Source organism: Mus caroli, unplaced genomic scaffold (genome assembly GCF_978045245.1).
Source record: "Mus caroli unplaced genomic scaffold, Mus_caroli_1 scaffold_16, whole genome shotgun sequence".
NCBI lineage: Eukaryota > Metazoa > Chordata > Mammalia > Rodentia > Muridae > Mus > Mus caroli.
Genome location: NW_028227271.1, coordinates 73,172,896 through 73,194,436, shown reverse-complemented (window position 1 = coordinate 73,194,436; position 21,541 = coordinate 73,172,896). Strand labels below are relative to the sequence as shown.

The 21,541-nt window shown below is 47.4% G+C and overlaps 1 protein-coding gene across 1 annotated transcript in view; it reads right to left on the bottom strand.

Moving 5' to 3' along the window:
* Positions 1-458: 458 nt before the first annotated feature.
* The window catches only part of Ankrd33b (ankyrin repeat domain 33B), a 78,734-nt gene continuing 57,651 nt past the window's right edge, over positions 459-21,541 (bottom strand). The window contains exons 3-4 of the mRNA XM_021183180.3: positions 13,851-13,991; positions 459-6,954 (exon numbers count right to left, since the gene is read on the bottom strand). Coding sequence (XP_021038839.1) covers positions 6,119-6,954; positions 13,851-13,991 — 977 coding nt within the window. The 3' untranslated portion in view covers positions 459-6,118. The remainder of the gene's footprint in view (positions 6,955-13,850; positions 13,992-21,541) is intronic.

The window sequence follows — 21,541 nt, the reverse complement described above, 5'->3', positions numbered from 1 at the left end:
TGTGGTCAAGGCGCTTGCTGCCAAGCCTGACGACTTGAGTTTGATCCCTAGTGTATATGTGGTAGAAGGAGGGCGCTAGCTTCTACAGCCGTCCTCTAACCCACTACACTAACACACCAGCATGTTTGTTCTCTCTCTCTCTCTCTCTCTCTCTCTCTCACACACACACACACACACACACGCACAATAAATATAAAAATATATTTCCAATTATTTTTAAATCTCAAGGACATTTTAATTGATGGGGGAAGAAAAGCCCTGGATGAAAGCGCATATGGCGTGCCACTCATAAAGAGATACACAGGGAAACAGAGGTACATTTTGTCCAGGGGTGCTCCCCTCCTGGAAGGGGTGGATCACGGCTAGAAGGGCCCTTAGCTTTGAAAAATAAAGTGCAAATATGTGGAAATCAAATGAATAAAACCACATCAACCCAAACAAATGACAGGAAAATACCATATGTTTCACAGCACTTTTAAATAATTTATGCACATAAGTTTATTCAGATAGCACAATTGTATACCATGAGAATGTTTATTTTACAGTTGGTTTTTATTTTTTTTTTACCTCTGTTTTCTTCTACTGTCTTTTTTCTAGACCTTTAAAACAAAGTTTGCCTGAAGTTAGAGAAATACATTCTTCGTGCTGGATGTCACATTTAAAGGTTATGTAACTCATCTACCCAGAATTGAAGCTGCGGGGAGGGGTCACACTTAGTAGTGGGTCCCAAGAGAGCCCTGAGGTCTAAATAGGAAAATATCCTGTATAAACTGTAGCAAAACTCTCATCTCAAAATAAAACACTCTGGGATTTACAGTTACGTCCATATTCAACAGCTTTAGGACATCCAGCAACTGACAGGAGTTTTAGAAATGACAAAGAAAATCTCTTCACATTAAAAAAAAAAAAAACAGAACTCAAACCAGGAGAAGGAACCTGAACCCTGGTGATGCAGAAGCCTGCTTCCGTTCCTCACCATCTGGTCCCCACTGCCGAAGACCCTCACACCCAGCAAACGCCAGGCACGACCCTCTTTTCATTGTTTGCTTTCCAGAACTACCATTGGAACCAAGAAGGTTCCAATCATAGTAGACTTGGCTGTCACCTGAATGGAGTTCTGGGTTCTAACTCCATAGCAGGCTCTAGGATTGGGATGGCGGGATGGAAGGAAGGGACATACAGTGTCCACTCATCCTACTCATAGTTGGACCACTTTGAACCAGTTTCTAGAACTCTCTAACTATTATCTTAACTGATTAATTACTCAGAGTCCACTGCTCTATATGAGATGGCCAGCTTCGTTTTTCTCCCGTCTTCATTTTCTTCTAGAACAACAGGAATCACACCACAGCCAGAGAATGCTTTCAAAGCCAGCCCTGGTCAGCAGCAGCAAATCTCATATTGAGGCAAACTAGGAATCTCAATGCTCCTTTAGAGTAAGATGCTGTCCTAGGGTGAGCCTATGCCAGTTCCCACAGAATCTACCCCCATGCCCACGCAGTAGGCTGGAGGCTATGGGAGCTCTCCAGGGGTGGGGTTCTCTCAGGTCTGGGCCCCTCCTGCAATGACATACATCAAAGCCAGAGCTGATGCAGCCATGCTATTTGCTCTTGGCCACCTGGGGCAGCATCACCTTCTAGTAGAACAGCTTAGGTCAGGAGAACTCCAGCCCTATCAGGTTTCACATTATTTGGGGAATCTGGGTAGACTCTCAGACTCTGCAATCTGAGTTACAGAGGCATCCCCTGGGGGGTGGGGAGGGAGTGTCCCTGTGAGCCACCACAGCTAGGACATTCACAAGCACAGCTCTGGCCCTTCCGTTTGCATATTGAACTGAATGTCATTCAAGGTCCCCATTAATATGACCTAATGCTGAGAGCTGCCAATGGTCTGACAGAGGCTTCACCCTTCATCACAGTCTTGCTTCAGCCTGGGGCAGAACTGTGTGTGTTGCACCTGGCAAATAATGCCTCCAAGCAAATGTTCAGTCACTTATCTAAAATGTTCAGGAATAAACACAGGAATCCAAGGGTGAAGAAATGAACAGCTGGTTCCAGCTGGTTCCAGTTACACCAATGTGCAGAACTGGCAGCAAAAGACTTAGAAGTGACTTAGAAGTGACTTTTCTTTCTTTGTGGTTAACTCTACCCTCGCTCTGATGGTCCCAGGTCTCCTTTTGTTATCTATATGACTTTGTTGGTTAAGAGTCCATCATGGCCAGGTCCCTTCCTCCCTTCTCTAGAAGCCATGGCCTTCCACATGGTTGCCCAGTTTGAGGAGCCAAGGGCTAGCAGCACAGACCATGATCCAGGCAGTAGCCAACACTGGAGAACTAGCTGGAATTTCCCAAACAGGAGGAAGAGGAGGGAGCTTACAGTGAGATGCCGTCACTGGAGCAGCACTCAGGATAACTGAAGATGCTTCCAGACTCCTGGGGATAGCAGGCTTTACATCATTTGGGGACTGAAGCTAGCCCCTCTCCACAAGCCTCTCACCTATAACTTCCTTGTCTCTGCTCCAGAGACCTGGTCCCAGCTGCCAGCTGGGAAGGAATGGGCAGAGAGCACTTGGCACACTTTCTCTGAGTCTATAAACCCATTCTCTAGCCAACATCTTGAGTCCTCTTTCCTGACGTGCAGAATAAGCTTCCAGAGACAGGGGGATCCAAAGCTGAAGGGGACCATCTTGCTGCCCTTGAGGTATCAGGTGTGGCTAGGAAGCCTGGTAGGAGCTGAAAAGGTGGCACAAAGTCCCTCCTGTCACCTGCCATCTTCCTCTAGCGCAGCAAGCACACTGCACATCAAGGTCATGATGGACCAAGTGGGCAGAACTTTCCCCGATCCTTCCTGAAGAGCTTTGTGGGTTTCTGCAGAATGACTGAACATTTTATTCTTGAAAGCAAGGAGAAAAGACCAGGGGAGCAGTGGACAGCACTGGGGGTGGGTGGGGGTGGGTAGGGATGGCCCATCTGGGAACCAGTTGTCTCTGCTTACTAACTGGAGGCAACTGCTCACCCAAGGGTCACAAACAGAAGAAGCAACTACATACAACTCTGGCTTTAATATGCACAGCTATCCCCATGGCCACGGTGCCCATAAATCTCCACAGAGAGACAAGTTCCAAGATCTCTCTTAGAAAGAGCAGCATTGACACTATCTTGGAAATATGTCTTCTGTCCAGTGTAATCCTAATTGACTCAAACATCGAAAAGATTTAAAACACACTTCAACTTTAAAGATTTAAAATACACTTTAACTTTCCCCTAACTGTATTTATGTATAAATCCCTGAGAAGACACCTGTCAGCTTGGAATTCAATATTTACAGTTAATAAACACAGTGCAAGCCTAGCCCCAAGCCTGCTCCTCTGCTCTTCCAAGTCAGGAGAACAGACCCGGCCTTCCTTCCAAAAGCAGAGGGCAGAAGCCACAACCCCGCCCTTCACGCACTCCTGGAGATTTAGAGGTCGCAGCTTGGTAATGCAGAGAGACTACCAAAGGCTTCTTTGTTCCTCTGCCTCCTTAGACCCCAAGGCATCTGGTGCAAGAAGTTTGATAATCAAACTGGAGAAGGAAGCAAGTGGAAGACAAGGTGATACCAGGGGGCAGAGAGAGGGGCTATCCATCACACATGTTATCTCTGGAGATTTCACGTAGTCAGACATCAGGACCAACGTCATCCTGGTGGCCAAACAGGAGTGGTACACTTAGACACACTTCCAAATACTCAGGAAACAGAGAAAGTCCCCGTGAGCCCCTTGCTGCAACACCACGGATAATCACTCACGCTTAATTGGAAACTCTGAAAATGGATCATGAAAAGGTAGATTTGGAGGGACAGAATCCGTACATCTCTAATTGGTCTGCAGCAGGGACCCAGGGTCCTTGGCAGGGTAATATGCCATCTCTAATGTGACATTAACGCAATGGAAACAGGTTGTATGATTGGTGGTGCACTGATACCAGACACTAAGTCAGCCTCTGCAGGAGCTGCCTCAAACTGGCTCTCCGTGTGACAACCACGAAACATCCAGAATTGGAGCCTTTTACAGGAGTTGAATTTGGGTGTCCAGAAGAGCCCCCTGAAAGGAAATAAGGGCCACCCACAGCCTCAGCTGAGAAGTCTCAGTTTCAATACTAAGGCAACAGTCACCTTGGTGCTTGGTACAGTATTGGGGTACAGCTTCCCCTCTGCAGCAGGGAAATGGATTAAACCTGTTTATGTTATCATCTGTGGACAACCAGCTTGAGGAAAGTGGGTTGGAAGCCTGTGGCAGTGCCTTGGCTAGCAGTGGGGACTCGTGACAAGCTAGGTGGTACCAGGAGACAGGAAAGATAACCCCCAAAAATAACGGAGATGGGTCGCGGTCCTCACAGCCCCCAAGGAGATGTAGCTAAACCAAAGCCCTAGGTCCCAAGGGTAAACCCAGACAATTGACCCCAGTAGTTTTAGAGGAGGGCCTAAGACCCCAGCGTTTGCCCTGGTATTTTTCTAGGGTTAAAGAGAAACTTACTAAAATGTGATTAAAACAAAACAAACAAACATTAAAAAAACACTGAATGGTGGTACCAGTGTCAAATCCACCTGGGAACAGGCTTAGGGTTCTGTTTTGGGGCGTTTTGGGGAAGGCTGGTGTGAGATAATGTCATTCAATACTTAATGGTACCAATTAGGAAGAAATAAGCTTAAGCCAGTTTGCTACCCCCACCCCCTGTGTAAGACAGACCTCAGCAAAGCGCTTCCAAATCAGCCTGTAATATTCTGACTCTATAGCTTCCAAGTCTTTACATTAAATATTCAAATAAAGTGCCTGTGCAACAGATACTCTAGGACCCAGCTGGGATTTCTCAGTGCTTTGGAAATAGAAAGGAAACTCTCACCGATGTGTTGGCACCCGGGATAAATCCCATCACTGCCCTGCCAAAGTCCCCACATCCTGGAAGTTCTATAAAGTTGCGTGGGCATGAGCCAAACACCAGGGCCAGTCATCAATGGAGAACCATCAGTAGAAAAACACACGAGGGACTCTCTGGACTTGAATCTGAAGGAGATGGCGACCATCAGAGTGTAGCCTACTCTGGGAGAACCTTTCCCAAACTACCCTGTCTAGTATCCAGTGTGTAGCACCTGTTCCAAAAATGCAGCCTTCAACAGTTGGCAGCCTTCTGACTGTCCTACCCTCTGCATCTTTGATAGTTTTAAAGATCCACTTGTGCTCTTTGTAAGCATATATGACTTTGTTTATGCTACTCATCCATTAAGACCTGCCTCCATTAAATGATCATCTTCCTCACACCGCCTGGAAGATGGATCTATCCAAGCCCCTTGCTTAAAATGAGTTTGCCTCTAGCAACATAATATTTCTGCAGTGTGCCATAATCAGTTTTGATGAAGTGATTGATTGGCAGGGGGCCAGGGGGTGGTAGGAACAAAAGAATTTTAAAGAATGAAAGGAAGTAAGACTTCATATCTCACTTGATCAGTTTGGATAGAAGCCGGTGCCTTTCTCAAGTAAAAACAGGCATTTGGCATCACTCAAGTTCATAGGAAAAGCCAGTGCACAGGTGTGGCCATAGGACACAAGAAGGCAGAGGCCAGAGCCAAATGGCAAGGGAGAATCCCTTCTGTGGAAGTCACACAGTCATTACAAGTATTTATTGCTAGAGACAGCATTTTAAACAAATACAAGTATTAAAACTGACTTAATTATAAAGAGCCCATCACTTGTAAAATGCTGCAATTTTTCATAAATAACAAGATACAAAATTATGTGAAAATGCCCTTTGATAAACTGGGGTTTTTAAATTCTTAATTGGGGGTCTTTAAGGGTGACTTCTAGGTAAACTGACCTCTTAGTGTATAGAATGCTCGGGGAACTGGTTTTAAACAAAACCACACGTACTTTTCCCAGTTCTGTCTTGGGAGCAATGAGGACCGTCCTTATTGGATCTAGGAAAGGTGAATGACCCGGAGGCTGTGTGATTCAGCATGCACCCATGGCACACAGGAGCATCCCTCTCTGTGGTGCAGTCTACAGAGCCCACCTGCAGCCTCCCAAGCAGGACCCCTAGGCTGCTTCCCCCGCACCAAGCACAGGCGCCATGAGAGTCATAGCCCCTTCACGTCCTTTTCCTCCAGCGTGGCGCCCGCTTTTCTTTCTGTGCTTCCGCCTGGCGCTTCTTCTCTGCCTCCTCTGCCTTCCTCTTCTCCTCCTTGGCCTCCTTGTACCGCCACTTGGGGATCTGCAGGTAGATGCTGTCCTTGGTGTTGCCCTTGGACGCTGCGCGCTCTGGCTGGAAGGTGGGCGCAGGTGCCTTGCTGATGCGCACTCTGGGAACTACCACGCCCGGCCGCACGCTGCTTCTCCGAAGCAACTGCAAAGGCAGGAGGCTGGCCTTCCGAGTGACAGGGGCAGGAGTGGACCCCGAGGCCGCGGGCGACTTGGGAGACCGGGAGCTAGCTCTGGGAGTCTCCAAAATCTGGGATTGTGGCTCAGAGCACTCTACCTTGTTGCTGTCCTGCGTTTGGGCGTCCAGGTTGCCCCTAGCTGCTAGGATTTCCTGCACCGCCAAGCGTCGTTTCCCCACACAGGGAGGGTTCTCTGGGCACACCGTCTGACAGACTACAGCAACAGCGGGACTGTAGAGGCTCGTGGTCATCCTGACCATGTGATCAAGGACGCCTCCATCCTCCAGGCTCTGGCCGGAGGAGCGGGAGGTCAGAGTGGACCGCAGGAACGCGGTGAATCTCTGCAAGCAGTTTTTGGAACCTGACTTCTTCAAAACCGCCTCAGCGGGAAGTGGCAATTCCAGCTTGTACTTGTCCCCAAACTGCTCTGGACAGGGTCGCTCCATCAGCCTCTGAATGACGCGAACAGCCTCCGCTCGGCCTGTGTATGCAGCCCACTCCTGTGGTGACAGCCCTCGACGGGGATCCCTTGCTTGAACGTCTGCCCCTGAAAAACAAAAGCACACATGCAGCAATGGGGTGGGCTGCTAGGATGTTCTTTCACAGGCAGAGAATGGTGGCAGAATTCAGGACGGTAGGGCTGAGTCACAGTTCCTATGCTCACAAGGCACCACCCACAGCCTTGCAAATGCCTCTTAGGTGGTTCACCTTTCCTAGATAAAAAGCCTGCAACAAAGCCAGGCAAGGTGGCTCCTGCCTGCAACCCCAGGCACTTGGAGAGAGAGGTGAGAAAATCTCAAGTGTGAAGCTATGCTGGGCTAAATACTGAGTTCTAAGCAGCCAAAGCTCCACATAGCAACACTTGGTCTCAAAGAGCCCAAAGTAAGGGAACAGATTTGTTTGTTTGTTTGTTTGTTTGCTTGCTTGCTTGTTTTAAAGAAGTAAGTCTCCACAAAGCTGGTGAAATGGCTTAGTACCTGCCACCAGGATTTGATACCAGGAACCCACACATCATCATGACTCCTGCATGTGTGCCACGGTACTTGTGCTACCATGCCCCCCCCACACACACGTACACATACTCACATGCTCCCCCACACACAAATACACACACACACACACACACACACACACACGCATGCACACATACTCGCATGCACCCACCCACACAAATACACATAAATGAATGCAACTTTTAAAAGAATTTTTAACAGGCCCCACCATCACCTTAACAATGAGAGAAGAACATTCTAGCAATGAGAGCTGTCCTGTCAGTAACTGGCAAAGCCTGGTGACACCTCACTTCTGTGCATAGCTATGTTAGGCCTCCTTCTACGTTCATGGTAATGTCCTGCTTCTCTTGGAGCACACAGCTGCCTCCACAAGCCAGTGGGCACTCTAGGATGAAGGTGTAACATAATTGCCTAAGGTTTTCTCGGAGCATCTTACCCTGAATGTGAGAAATATGCATTTAACAAAGACTCCTGATGAAATGGTGTGCCAGCGGCTGAGGCGGCTACCTGAAGCTGCAAAGCCACTGCTGGAAGCCAAGCAGGCCCTGCCTTCAGACTCCTATACTCAGATCCACATGCTTCCACAGCCCAAGCAACACCATTATGCTGGCTAATTTTGTATTCGCTTGGCTAGGCCATAGCACTCAGTGGTTTGATCAAACACAAAGCTAATAAGCACAAGCCTGAAGAGATCTGATTCTAAGTCAAAGGAGTTGCTTTCCAAATGTGGTGAGCCCCATCCAATCAGGTGCAGGCCATGAGAGCAAGGGCGGGTTTCCTGAAGCAGAGGCTCTTGCCTATACACCCTCTATGAATTTCAGACTTCTGAATCCCCACCATTGCCTAAGACAGGGCATATAAATGAATCACTTTATTTATATGCCCTGTGGGCTGTTTCTTTAAAGACATCCCTTATCTTCCTTAGACAGTTACTTCCTGAAAATCTCTCCACCATGGCCCCTTCTGCAAAACACACTGCAGACTTAAACCCCAACTCAGCTGAGATGGGCAATACATTTCTACCTCTGCCTTTCAAAAGGGATACAGAATTGCTGCTCAGTTCATCTTGGTCCAATCTCACCGCAACATAGTTACAAATCATGCAGGAGTTCCAGTCCCATTCCTCCCTACTGGCAAAGCATGCAGGAGAACCCGGGCAATTAGCCTGTGAGCTCTCTAGGGACCCAACCAGCAGCACATCTGCATTCACATCTCACACAGAGGCAACACAGCAGCCACGTGCTGGCTGCTCACTTGTTCTGAGCCTAGAGCATAGGCCCACAGCAGCCTCATGGCTCAGAAGACCACCTCCTTTAAGTTCCCCTGCTGATGGTCTTAGTCCTATGACAAACTAAAGAATAGTTGTCTTAGAAAAGTGGCAATTATTTGGAACTGGAATTCAGGAGGAACTCATTAGCCAGAGCACAATTTATAAACTAGCAAAAATGAAAAGGGGGCAGTAAAAATGCCACTGCAAAAATAGATGACACATTAAACCTTAATTAATTGCATGTCACGTTAAAAGGGAACAAACTGCGAAATTAAAATCGTAATGAACATTTGCATGAAAGAGACATTTTTCAAATGCTAATGAAAAATGAAAGGAATGGCTGTCCAGAACTTAGCAGTCTGCCTCCAACCTTTTAACATGAAAACACGTGCTATAAATCAAGAAGACAGGCCAACCCTATCACAGCAGCCCTGGACCCCCAGTCACATGCTCCAAGTTAGCGACCCACTTTCTCAAGAAACCACGGCTGAGGCTAACAGCAACTGAACTATGAGAGATGAGTTCAGCTGGCCCTGGCCTCCACAACGGATTGGGCACAGGATCCTCACTGGACATCAAATTCTGAGGTGGGCCAGGGTCCACATAAAATGGTGTGTTTGCATAGCACCCATGCAGATCACCCTCCTACATATCAGTGGTTCTCAACCTGGGGTCACAACCCCAACGCATATCAAATATTCTACATATGATTCATAACAGTGGTAAAAGTTACAGTTATGAAGTAGCATTGTAATACTTATATGGGGGGGGGGCATCACCAAAACACGAGGGACTGTATAAAAGAGTCACAGCATTAGGAAAGTCACTGCTATTTACTGATACAATGAAACATCTCCTGATTACCCATAATCCTAACTCGATACAAATGTTATCTATCGTCACACTGTGTTTCCAGAAAGGCAACAAAAAAGTCTGTCCACCTGTGTATGCTTGTATGTTTGTGTGTGTTTTCTGTCAGAGCTAGCTGAACCCACAGACAGAGAATCTGAGACATGGGGCTGGCAGAACACATTTTGTAGTGCTGGGGTTTGAACCCAGGACCCTGTACATGCCAAGCAAGTGCTCTACCACCCTGGAAGATGATTCACACTTTATACAAATACCTTTCAAGGAGTAACTACGAGAGCTTCGGAAGTGCTGCTTACTGTAAATCACCAGCAGCCACATTCCCAGCCAGCACCATTTCACCCACTGAACAAAACCAGAGACAAATGGCTTGGGCTCTCACTGTTGCCATACTGTGTGCTGGAAGCTGCCTATGCAGAATGTCCTACTACAATCATAGCAACGTTATACTCGACTCTACACAATACATCGTGATTGGTTTAACCTAGGTTTGTTCAATATTGAAAGTACAGGAATCTTTGACCAGTTAATCCTTAATTATGGGGCTAGCCTATATACTGTGGGAATTTTAAGAACATCCTGGTCTATAAAAGATGCCAGTAGCAACTCATTTGTTGTAACAGCCAACCTCTTAGTCATGTCAAATACCACCTAGGAGATGACATACTCCATCTTAGAATCACTGATCTAACTAACTACAGTCCTATTCCCCAGTCAGCCTCCTGTGGCCAGGGAGCCAGTCCTGGTTAGTGAACCCTAATGAGTTGTTTGCCTCCTGCTGCTATTGTTTCCTACTTGAAACAGGCCCAGTCACAGGCCCAGATTGCCACAGAATCAACAGGTGTCAATCTGGGCTGCATTTGGTAAAGTATCTGCCACATGATCATTAGGACCTGAGTTTGGACTCCCAGCCCATGTACAAAGCCAGGCACTGGGCAAGGTAGAATTCACCTGTAACCCCAGTGCTGAGAAGGGAGAGACAGAAGGTCCTGGGGCTCACTGGTCAGACATTGTAGCTGAGTCAGAAATCTCCAAGTTCAACACGAGGCTCTGTCTCAAACTACAATGTGGAAAGCAATAGAAGACATTCAACATCAACCTCTGGCCTCCACACATATGCATGGTCACATGCATGCACACCCACACACCCATGTGCACAAGTCTATGAACACACACATAGACATATACACACAGACAGAGAGAGAAAGAGAGGGGAGAGGAGGGGCAGGGAGGGAGGGAAGGAGGGAGGGGAGAGAGAGACAACTGGTGGAAAGAAAGCAGTGTCTGTGATATCAGGGAACCAAGGTCAGATCTGGGTGGTATCTGTTGACTTCATGGCTTCTAACGACACATGAGAAATAGATGTCTATCTTTTCTTTTAGATTTAGTTATTTATTTACTTTATGAGTACACTGTAGCTGTCTTCAGACAAACCAGAAGAGGGCACTGAATCCCATTACAGATGGTTGTGAGCCACCATGTAGTTGCTGGGAATTGAACTCAGGACCTCTGGAAGAGCAGTCAGTGCTCTCAACCACTGAGCCATCTCTCCAGCCCAGATGTTTACCTTTTTAAAATCATCCCTGGGACAGGATTTTTGTTACTTGAAACAGACAGCACTACAAACAAGTGCTAGAGAGAACAGGTAAACCACTCAGTCTCAGGACTGCTCTCCTCTGGGAGGCATGAGACCCAGGCTCAGGCACTCCTGGGATAGCATAGCTCACCTATGTCATCAGCTGGCATTCCTGGGGTGTCTATGTCTTGCAGACGCTGGATTGCAGCCCAGTGGCCCACAATACAGTCCCTGTCACCTCCCTCTGTGCTTCATGCTAAGGTCACGTTCTACAAACACTACACCGAGTCCTTTCAGTGCAGAGTTCCTGATTGTAGGCATCCTTCTGGCTCATAACTGGAACCAGAAATTCCTGTCCTCCGTATAAACTGAAAACAACTATGTGTTGACACAAGTCACCTGGTTTTTGAGAAGCGTGCCACGAGGGCTTGTCTGAGAAGATTGCAAACACACAAGGAATAGTGTCTGCAGCCTGCTCCATGCCTCCCTCCCAAGCCATTCTTTTCCCAAGAACCATGATACTAGGATTCAGCCTCCTGCCCTTCCTGCTGGAGACTGCAGCAATTACGTCACACACTTCAGGAATAAAGAGAACTCTATTGAGCAAGTCTGGAACCTGGCAAACTCCATGAAAAAAAAAAAAAAGAAGAAGAAATCACATCGTTGACATGGCTCCTCAGAGCCACTTACAGGAATAGAGCTGTCACTTTGGTGCATTAATATTCCACTGGGTTGACAAGGTGCTGCATGTCACTTTTGATCCTTATCAGAATGGCTGACGTTATCAGGAAACCTAATCCAAACAGCCACCAGGTAGGCTTGCAGAATCGGCTGCATTTGTCATTACACTCCGAGTTCCGATAATTCTAACGTTATTTTATTCTATCTGACAATGCAGATAAGGCCTGACATGTGCTGTGTGTTATAGACTCTGGAAAAATCTAAAGGGTTTAGATGGTCAGCCAATTCAATCACTCATTATTTCTAGGTGAAGTGGTTCCAACTGAATGTAATAAAATTGCAAGTCAGAAACAAAAATTTGGTGTTAAAATCACCCAGGAACTGAAGCACACTGAATTCTGACAACAACAACATAATAGTCGGAATGAGATGCATGTGTTTTACGTTACTATGTAGTATTGCATGTGCCTTTTGCTTTTATAATAATTATAGCATGATCATTCTTCAGTCTGCTACTGAATCACTGTCCCCCACCACACATAAACGCACTCTGTGCTGAGGGGCCAATTTAAAGAAAAGCACCAGGTGGGCTGGAGAGATGGCTCAGCAGTTAAGGGCACTGACTGCTCTTCCAAAAGTCCTAAGTTCAAATCCCAGCAACCGCATGGTGGCTCACAACCATCTGTACAGCTATAGTGTACTCATATACATACAATAAATAAATCTTTAAAAGAAGAAAAAAAGAAAAAGAAAAGCACTGGTTCCTATGAATACTTCCAGTTGCTTAATACTGGTATATTTAAAAGGAAATTAGGATCAAAACAGTGATGCAAACTTTTAAAATATGTCAACAAGCATCCTTACTACTGCAGGACAAATCTGGGGAGGCCATCACTCACACATCTACACAGAAGGAAAACAAAGTTCAGTTTCCTGAGAAGAATTAAGTTAACAAGACAGGTGTAAGTGAGAATAGTCTAGAGATTAAGTTCTCCAGCCAAGACTTCTTGGGGAGCTCAAATGCACCCTAAAAGAGCTACCATGCCAGTATAGTCTGGAGCAGAACAGGCTGGGAAGGAGGATTGCGTCTGAGGACAGACAGGTCCCTTCTGACTTTAAAATGCTATCTCACTTTAATTAGTTGTAATCTGTGGCCCTTAATGAGAGACAACCACACATCTAGGGTCATTAGGCAATATCTGCAGGCATTTTGGGGTGTTCCAACTGGAGGATGCTCCAGTCATCTGGTATGTGGAAGCCGCAGATGCTGCTAGCACCCAACATTGGCAGGAAGACCCCATGAGAATGGAGTGAACTCCACATGTCACAGTGGCAAGAAGTTATGTGCTTATCAGCACAAATATCTCACCAGGAGGGTACTTTTTAAAAAGAAAAATATACTCTACTTTTCATTCATTCGGAAATAACTCCTGATCACATAAATGGATCAATAGTGAAAGCTGGTCATACCTAGTTTGTACTGACAGCTTCCTCCCACCTGCAACTTCCTATGATGTCATCAGCCCAGAAAGGTATGTGACAGACAGCACAGGAAGCTGCCCTCCTGGCTTGGGCTTGTTTCTGCTGCATTCTAAGGAACACAGCAGGCAAGGACCCGCACTCCTGAGGATTATGCTAGACTTCAGCAGAGGGGAGCCAGTCACAGTGGTTGTGGGGATCAACAGAGGATGGCTTTGAACTCCTTATCCTCACGCTTCTGCATCTTGAGTGCTGAGATTACAGACGTGCATCACCACACTCAGTTTATGTTGTACTAGCCTTGGGGTTCTTTGTACACTAGAAACACATTCTGCTGACTAGGCCCTAGATACCCTGGCTTGCTTTTGGCTTTTAAACAAAACTCAAATGATGACAACCATACAGCTCAACAATAACAACAACATCAACAACAACAAATCTATTTCTTACTGCCACTGATTCTGTGAGAGGCATGGGTCTATTTAAGATCTGTTCTTTAGAAGACTAACCCTGGTGTGTCTAAGGCCTAAAGACTGCCACAGGGTAGGAGGGCTTACCTGCCAGCATAAGGGCTCGCACACATTCCGTTCTGCCCTGCATGGCCGCTTTCATGAGGGCTGTGAATCCAAATATGTTCCTCCTTTCTAGGTCCAGACCAGGGAAATAATTCAGCAAGTAGTTGGTGATGGTGACGTGCCCTGAAAGAGAATTGGACAATCATGAAGTCCATGTGCTCACAGAGGCGGTCACTTCTGCATGACAGAGAAAGAGACAGGCACTTCTCATCATCAGCCTGAGTTGGCTGTAACCTGTGTGTGTGCTCTTTAAATCTCCAACACAATTCTCCTGGATGTAGGAGAGAATGGAATGTGGGAGACACTGCCCCAGCCACGCTGTGGCTCGCCAGTCTCCCTCCCTGGAGGCAGAGGCAGAGTCAGGCTGTGCTGCCACATGGGAAGTGACCTTCCTTCCCTACAGGCAGGGTACAGACAACTTCCAGCAGGAGTCACCAGGGAAAACAGATGCCAGGCTGAAAGGGAGCCTGGGAAACATTTCCAAGTATGGAGGGAGCCTCGGTGGGGAAATCCATCAAAGAAGGAGCACATCTAATCCATGTGGAGCACCTCGGGTTACTACACAAAATACGTTGTATTTCTCTCTCCCTTCTTTTCTTCCCACTCCCACTCCACACCATCACACACACACACACACACCATCTCACACACACACACATACACGGCCATAAAACCTAAGCAGGTGAAGACCTGCACTTTAAAACACGAGTCTTCCCTTTCCCACCTTGTTCTTCCCAAACACAACCTGGTTTCTACTCATTCCCAGGGTTTTGAAATGCCAGGCATGGTACTCACACTGGGAGCCTCTTGGCAAGGATCACGCACGAGAATGGCGGAAAACAGCTACCTGCCAGCAGAAATGGCCAAGAGCTCACCTTTCCTAGTCCCGTGATTTATTCCTCTTCACTCACCCTCGGCCATAAAAATCAGGGCCCCAGTTCCAGCACTCTGGTCACCGGAGCTGAATTAAGCCATCCTGGGACTGTTGTGCACACTACAATCTGGTTAGCAGGATTCTTGGCCCGTACCCCTAAAACAAGCGCAACCAAACACCGTTCCTCCCCAGCCCTCGACAACCAAGAAATATCAAGACATGCCCTCATGCTTCCTGAAATGGGGCGGGTGCGGGGTCCCACTCTACCTGTGCTCCTTTCAACTCCACTATCAGAACCACAGATGCAGGGCCTCAGGGGCATCCCCACCCCACCCCACCCCCAGCTCTGTACTTGACACAGTCCCTTTTCCTGTGGGGAAGCCAGGCCATGTGTTTGAGCCCCGATCCAAGCATGATCCCAGGACAGAGGTTGAATGTGTGTTATAACATGGAACCTAAAACCAGGAGGCACTTTGGGGGTTCTCTCGCTTGCCTGCAGACCAAGAAAGCTGAAGCTGGCGGCAACTCTGAGAATCTGTTTCCCTGCTGCAGCTGAGCTTCCAGTAAAGTGGGCTTGGAGATGGACGTAGAAGCTGGGGATGGGGGGGGGGGGGGCACGGGGCATGCACATGTCTTTGGTCCCCTCCGAAGTCCTTCCACTGTGTGAGCACAATATTAAATCCACCTAATATGCTGAGTGGCTTCAGTCAGTCAAACCACACCCAAGTGACACAGATATCCATGTTGGAACACCTATGACCCCTTCTGACGGACATTATATAGTTCAGGCTTCTGCCCACACACTCCAAACTTAATCCTCCGGATTGGCCTGTCACCAACTAATAGGTTAGCAATAAACAAGCCACATAAACTGGAGTTCTGATTCTGAAGAAGCAAGGCTATAGCTTACCACTGAGCTCAGCCACAGCTGTGAAAAGATGGGTCAGCACCTCTCTGAGGGTTCCAGCGCTAACAAGACCAGGCTGGCACTCCGGGACCTAACACACAGATTCCAGCTTGTGACCGTGCTGCTTGGACTCACTGACCTCTTGACCTTCTATGTGTGATGAGTTTGGGATGAAGCTGGGGTGTCAGGAGCTCATGATAGCTCAATAGCTCTCAAGCCGGTGGGGCAGAAGAAGACCTTTGATCTAAAATTAGCTTGTGCTCTGCTTGAACACTTGCCACACTGGTTGGATTTAGACTGGGTCTCGGTGAAACGAATTGCGATTTGTTGCGATATTTTTCTTTGAAAATGTGACACCGCATGTCAGTCACAATTTGCAGCAGGTATTCGTTGTACACACACACACACACACACACACACACTAGCTATCCTAGTCTCCACTTGCCCTGACTTTTAAGGAGAACAGTTAGTGTTTAAACGGTGTTAAAAGCAGCTGGTCCATCTTTAATTTCTACTGAAAACAGTCTGCATGGTAAAGTTGCTGTTCTCCCTTCTGGAAAAAGCCTGGGGATGGGGAAGGACTCTTAGATCATCAAAGCTCCAGCTGACAATCAGGACATAGGCTCGACACACTGGATTTCCTGACTTCAACATGATACACATAAAATATCTGTATAATGGGCAGTTTTCTTCTCTCTGCCCATTCAACTTGCCACAGGTGTGTGGATTTATACTAAGTACATAGTCATTTCAGTGCAAAGGCACCCAGATACTCAAAGCTGGTTTGAATCTAACCCAACTTACACACTGCAGGAGTTGGTTCTATCTTAAGGGCAGAATCACCACAGAGACTCCCTAGCTCCCTGCAGTGAGCCTTACCTTGCCCAAGGAAAGGGCACAAGTGGTCCCCAATGTAACTAAGAGGTTACCACTATACTTCAGAGAACTTACTCTAAGAAGAGAATCCAATTCCCAGACCTGCCTTCAAAACTCCGAGGTACTCTTGAGAAGGGAATCAAGTTTTCTGTGTCTATAAAATGGAGAGATGATATCAATGCACAATTACGAAAAGCACAGCAGAGAAAGTGTGCAGAAAGTTCTTAGCAAAAAAAGACAAATAGAAAAGTCCCGGTCAGACCTGTATCCCCAGCATGTGGGAGGCAGAGGCAGGATGAGCAAACTCATCTAAGCTACATAACAAGTCTGCAGCTCGTCTGGAATGCATGGGACCCTGCCTCAAAACAAGCAAACAGCAAACAAACAAACAAACAAACAAACAAACAAACAAAACAAAAGAGCAAACCACAAAAAGAGCCGGAAGTACCTGAGCAGGTAACAACTTCACTGTCACCAGCTGAAAGCGACTCCATACTCCTCCTGGCTTGAAGACTGAGCCTGGAGACCTCTCCCCAGAGCATATATAACACAGGAAAGGGGGCATGCTGGGCGTGGTGGCGCACGCCTTTAATCCCAGCATTCGGGAGGCAGAGGCAGGCGGATTTCTGATTTTTGCTCCCATTTATGGTCTACAGAGTGAGTTTCAGGACAGCCAAGGCTACAGAGAGAAACCCTGTCTCAAAAAAACAAAACAAAACAAAACAAAAAAAAAAAAAAAGAAAGAAAGAAAAGAAAAGAAAACTAAAAGGGGCGTGGAGCTCCAGTTCCCAGTGGAGAAACTGGCCACCACTACTGAGCCAGGGGACCAAAATTGTGTTTGTAGCACGTGCCCCCTGAAGCTATGATGAGGGGCCCTGTGTTCTGTGTGGCTCCAAAGAGCTCCTATCTGCAATCTAATTCCAAGGCACAGTTTAAATAGAGGGCATCCTAAAATACACCAGATCCTGTATGAAAACTTATTAAGACCATCAAGCACAAAGACAGTCTGAGAAAGTGTCACAGCTACCAGGAGCCTAGAGACACAGACATGCAATACAGAATCGTGGATGGGAACCTGGAACGGAAAAAGGACATTAGAGGCCAAATGTGGTAGTATCTACATGTTATCTATCCCAGCACTGAAGAGGCAGAGGCAGGAGGATTGCTGAAAGTTCTATAGTCTAACCTAGTGTGTATAGCAAGCTCCAAGACAGCCAGGGCTGCATAGCAAAACACTGCCTTGGAAAAGGGGGCAGGGGAAACGACCGCAGGAAGTACCCAAGAAAATCTAAATAGAGAAGGGGATTTAGTTACTAACTGACCTGGTTAGTTTTATGTCAATCTGACACAGCCTAAGAGTCACTTGGGAAGAGGGACTCTTTTTTTGGTTTTTTGAGACAGGGTTTCTCTGTATAGCCCTGGCTGTCGTAGAACTCACTTTGTAGACCAGGCTGGCCTCGAACTCAGAAATCTGCCTGCCTCTGTCTCCCAAGTGCTGGGATTAAAGGTGCGCGCCACCATGCCCGGCTCGGGAAAAGGGACTCTTAATTGAGAAAATGCCTCCATAAGATTGGCCTGTAGACAAGTCTGTGGGATATTCTCTTGATTGGTGGTTGCTGTGTGAGACCCATCTCACTGTGAGTGCTCCCATTCCTGGTCAAGTGGTCCTGGGCATATAGGCAAGCAAGCTGAACGAGGCATGCAGAGCAAGCAGGCAACATTCCTGTGGGTTGAGTCAGTCCCAGCTGCCAGGCTCCTGCCTTGAGTTGTGCCCTGGCTTCCCTCATTAGGCTGTGCCCTGGATACGTAAGCAGACTAAATTCTCTCTTTAACAAGTGGCTTTTGGTTCATGATGTTTTTTTTCACAGCTATAGAAACCTAACTAAGACCTTAACAGTGTGTGGATATTGGCTCGCTCACTGCATCAATCACACTAACTCAAGATCTTAACGGGGAAACCGGGTGAACCATGTACAGGAATTCTGTGTGACGTCTGCTGTTTTTTCTATTAAATCCAAACTATTCTGAAATTGAAAGTTTATTTTAAACAAGGCAGAAGAACTAATCGAGGCAGGAACTCAATGTGTAGCTGCTGCCTAGTGTAGATCCTCCTCGCCTCCAGGGGGCGCTGTGCTGTTTACCAGACACTGAGGAGGCGGGGCTGGACCATCAGGAAGGGAGCAGAGATCAGAGGATGACAGAGCGCACTCCTGAGAAGCGAGTGGGCGGGTCTCTGTAAACACAAGGAGAGGCGTCAGCCCACCCCCCACATGTCAGCTTCATCATCCCACCAGCACGATCAGGATCCACACGTGTTGGGAATTGGTTCTAATGCGTTGGTTTAATTAGAAATCTACATGTCCTTGTCCCCAATTGGTTTATGTTCGATCAATAAAGATGCCAGCGACCAACGGCTGGGAGATGGGACAGGACTTTTAGATGTGTGAGGGCTAGGAATTGGGAAAGGGGAGACAGTCACCGTGATTCAGGGGAGAAGAATGGGACGTAGGAACTACAGGAGAGATGGCCAACCAGCCATGTGAGAATTCAGGTGGGTGGCCACTGGCCACTTCCCCTACTGGGCCTGGGATAGAAGGGAAGGCTTAGGAGTGCCCAGTCTTTGAGCTAGCCAAGGCATGTTAAAATTAAACTGGTGTGTGTGTTTTCCATCCAAAGTGTTCCTGGGGGGGGCGGGGGGGGGGCTGAAGCTGGCAACCAGGCGAGAGCACAAAGCGTTGAAGCTAAACTCACCGCCACACACACAGGCACAGTAATGCCATCTCCACGTGAGCAGGTAGATTAACAATTCTCAGCCTGGCTCAAGTCTGTATGTCCTGATCAAATATCTCCAAGCTGCATTTGAGGAAATTCCATCTTTGGGGTTTTTTGTTTTGGTTCTGGTGTGTGGATGTGCGTGCCCAGGTGTGTGTGCCTGCCTTTGTGCATGTGTATGTGTGTGCGTGCATGTACGTGTGCAGGTGCACAGAGTGTGCACTTCAGAAGGCTAGAAGACAACAGAGTTTCTTCCGCAACTATCTCCACCTTAGTCTCTAAGACAGGGTCTCTCACAGAACCTGGAACCTGTCAATTTAGCTAGCCAACAAACCTGTCTCCAAGTCTCTGGAGCTGGGGTTGCAGACACGCACTGCCATACCTAGAATTTTTGACATGGGTTCTATGGGTCTGAACTCAGATTCTCATGCTTGTGTGGCAAGCACCTTACAGACTGAGCCATCTCTGGAGCTCAGAACTATCAACTAACTGGTAAATCACCTGCCTCCCATTTCACGAGGGACAAGAATCACGGGAAGGGAACTCCTCAGTTCCCCCACCTCACCCCCAACACCCCCCCCAGCATCCCCACATTCACAAGGAGTCCCTGCCCCCTCTCTCCCATTGAAACCCTAGGTATTTAGGCCTAGGAAATAGGGAGGTTTGTAGTGTTGCATCATTCATGAGAAGGTCTGCTAGAGCAGAACCCCCTGGTGCTAGCTTTCACAAGCCTCAAAGGAGTAGCACAAATTGTGACTAGGGTGTGAAATCCTTACCTGTCATTAGCTGACCCTAGGCAGAGCTGTTTTATCTTTACTGTAAATATTACCTAGTTCCTGTAAGTCCTTTGAAGTCATTCCTCTGTTTTGTGTCAGATAACTTTAATGTACTTTGCCTGCTGTGACATCCTACCCCTTTGTTTTCTGTATTATATAAGACTGGTGTTCACTTTGTGACATTACATTCAGATTCAACACACTCTCTCGAGTCGTGTCTGTTTGTCACTCTACGACTCTATGCCCATCTGTCCTTGATTAGCACGGATTGATAAGGGCCCATTGAGCCCAGTCCCATCCATGACAATCTATTCAACATTTACATGCACTTTGGGGATTCGAACTCTGACCCTCAACACTTGCATAGCAGAGTCTCTAACAAGCCACCTCTCCCACCAAAACTAACATTATTCAAAATCTTGCCAACTTCCCAGCTCTAGGGTAGTAACGGCAGCAAGGGCCATGATGACATCATAAGCCAAGCTGCCAACCTACCATCTTACACCTCCCGGCTTGAGAGCCATTCTGGACCAGCTTTCCTGGAGTAGTTAGCCACCACTTGCCTCAGCTCATCAGTCTTACCATCCTTATAGACTTGTTCATACTAATGATATGAAAAGCCCGTAGTTCCTCACCCTGCCCCTGGCTATGTGACGTCATGGTTCTGTCATCGTGGTTCTGAACACTTCCCTAAGGAGTATTTGCAGGTAGGAAGCCGGCAGATGCTCAAATGTACTGACTCAGACACTCCCCATCCTGGGCCTCAACTTCCCCCGACCCCCAGGTAGATCATGTCCCAGCTGCCTCATTACTCCCAAAATGAGCATGACAAGAAATGCTAGCAAAACAACTGCCCTGGATAAAGTGTCCAAGGACAGGGTCCCCAGTTTAATCATAAATGAAAGCAATAAAGTCAAGACCTTAGCCTGTCCACAGAAGCATGCGCATTAAGTCAACTCTGCAGAGGCAGGGAGTCACCCAGCAGTAGCTAGCTGGCATGCATGTCTAAGCCTCTCATCTTACTCAATCCGAGGGGTGGAGGGGGTGAGGGTGGCTCTTCTGTTAAGCGAGCACTGCTCTTACAAAGGACCGGAGTTTAGTTCCTGGGACCTAAGGAGTTACAAGTGGCTCACAACCTCTTTTAACTCCTGTTCTATAGGGTCTAAGGCCCTCTTGTGGCCTTGTCGGGTACTCATAATCATGTACACAGATACACACACATGCATAATTAAAAATAGAAAGCATGTATTTCCAACAATAACCCTATGGGTCTGCCTTTACATGCACAGTCACGCATGTCCACCAGTCATTCCACTCCCTTCAGTCCTGTGCTCTCCGGCTACTGACACTCGACCAGCTGTGACTGAACGGCCTCCCAACAGCTGTCCACCAATACTGTGGTGAACCAGATGCTTGCCCATGCTGTTCCTTGACACTCCCACAGCACTGACTGCTTCCCCCTCCCTCT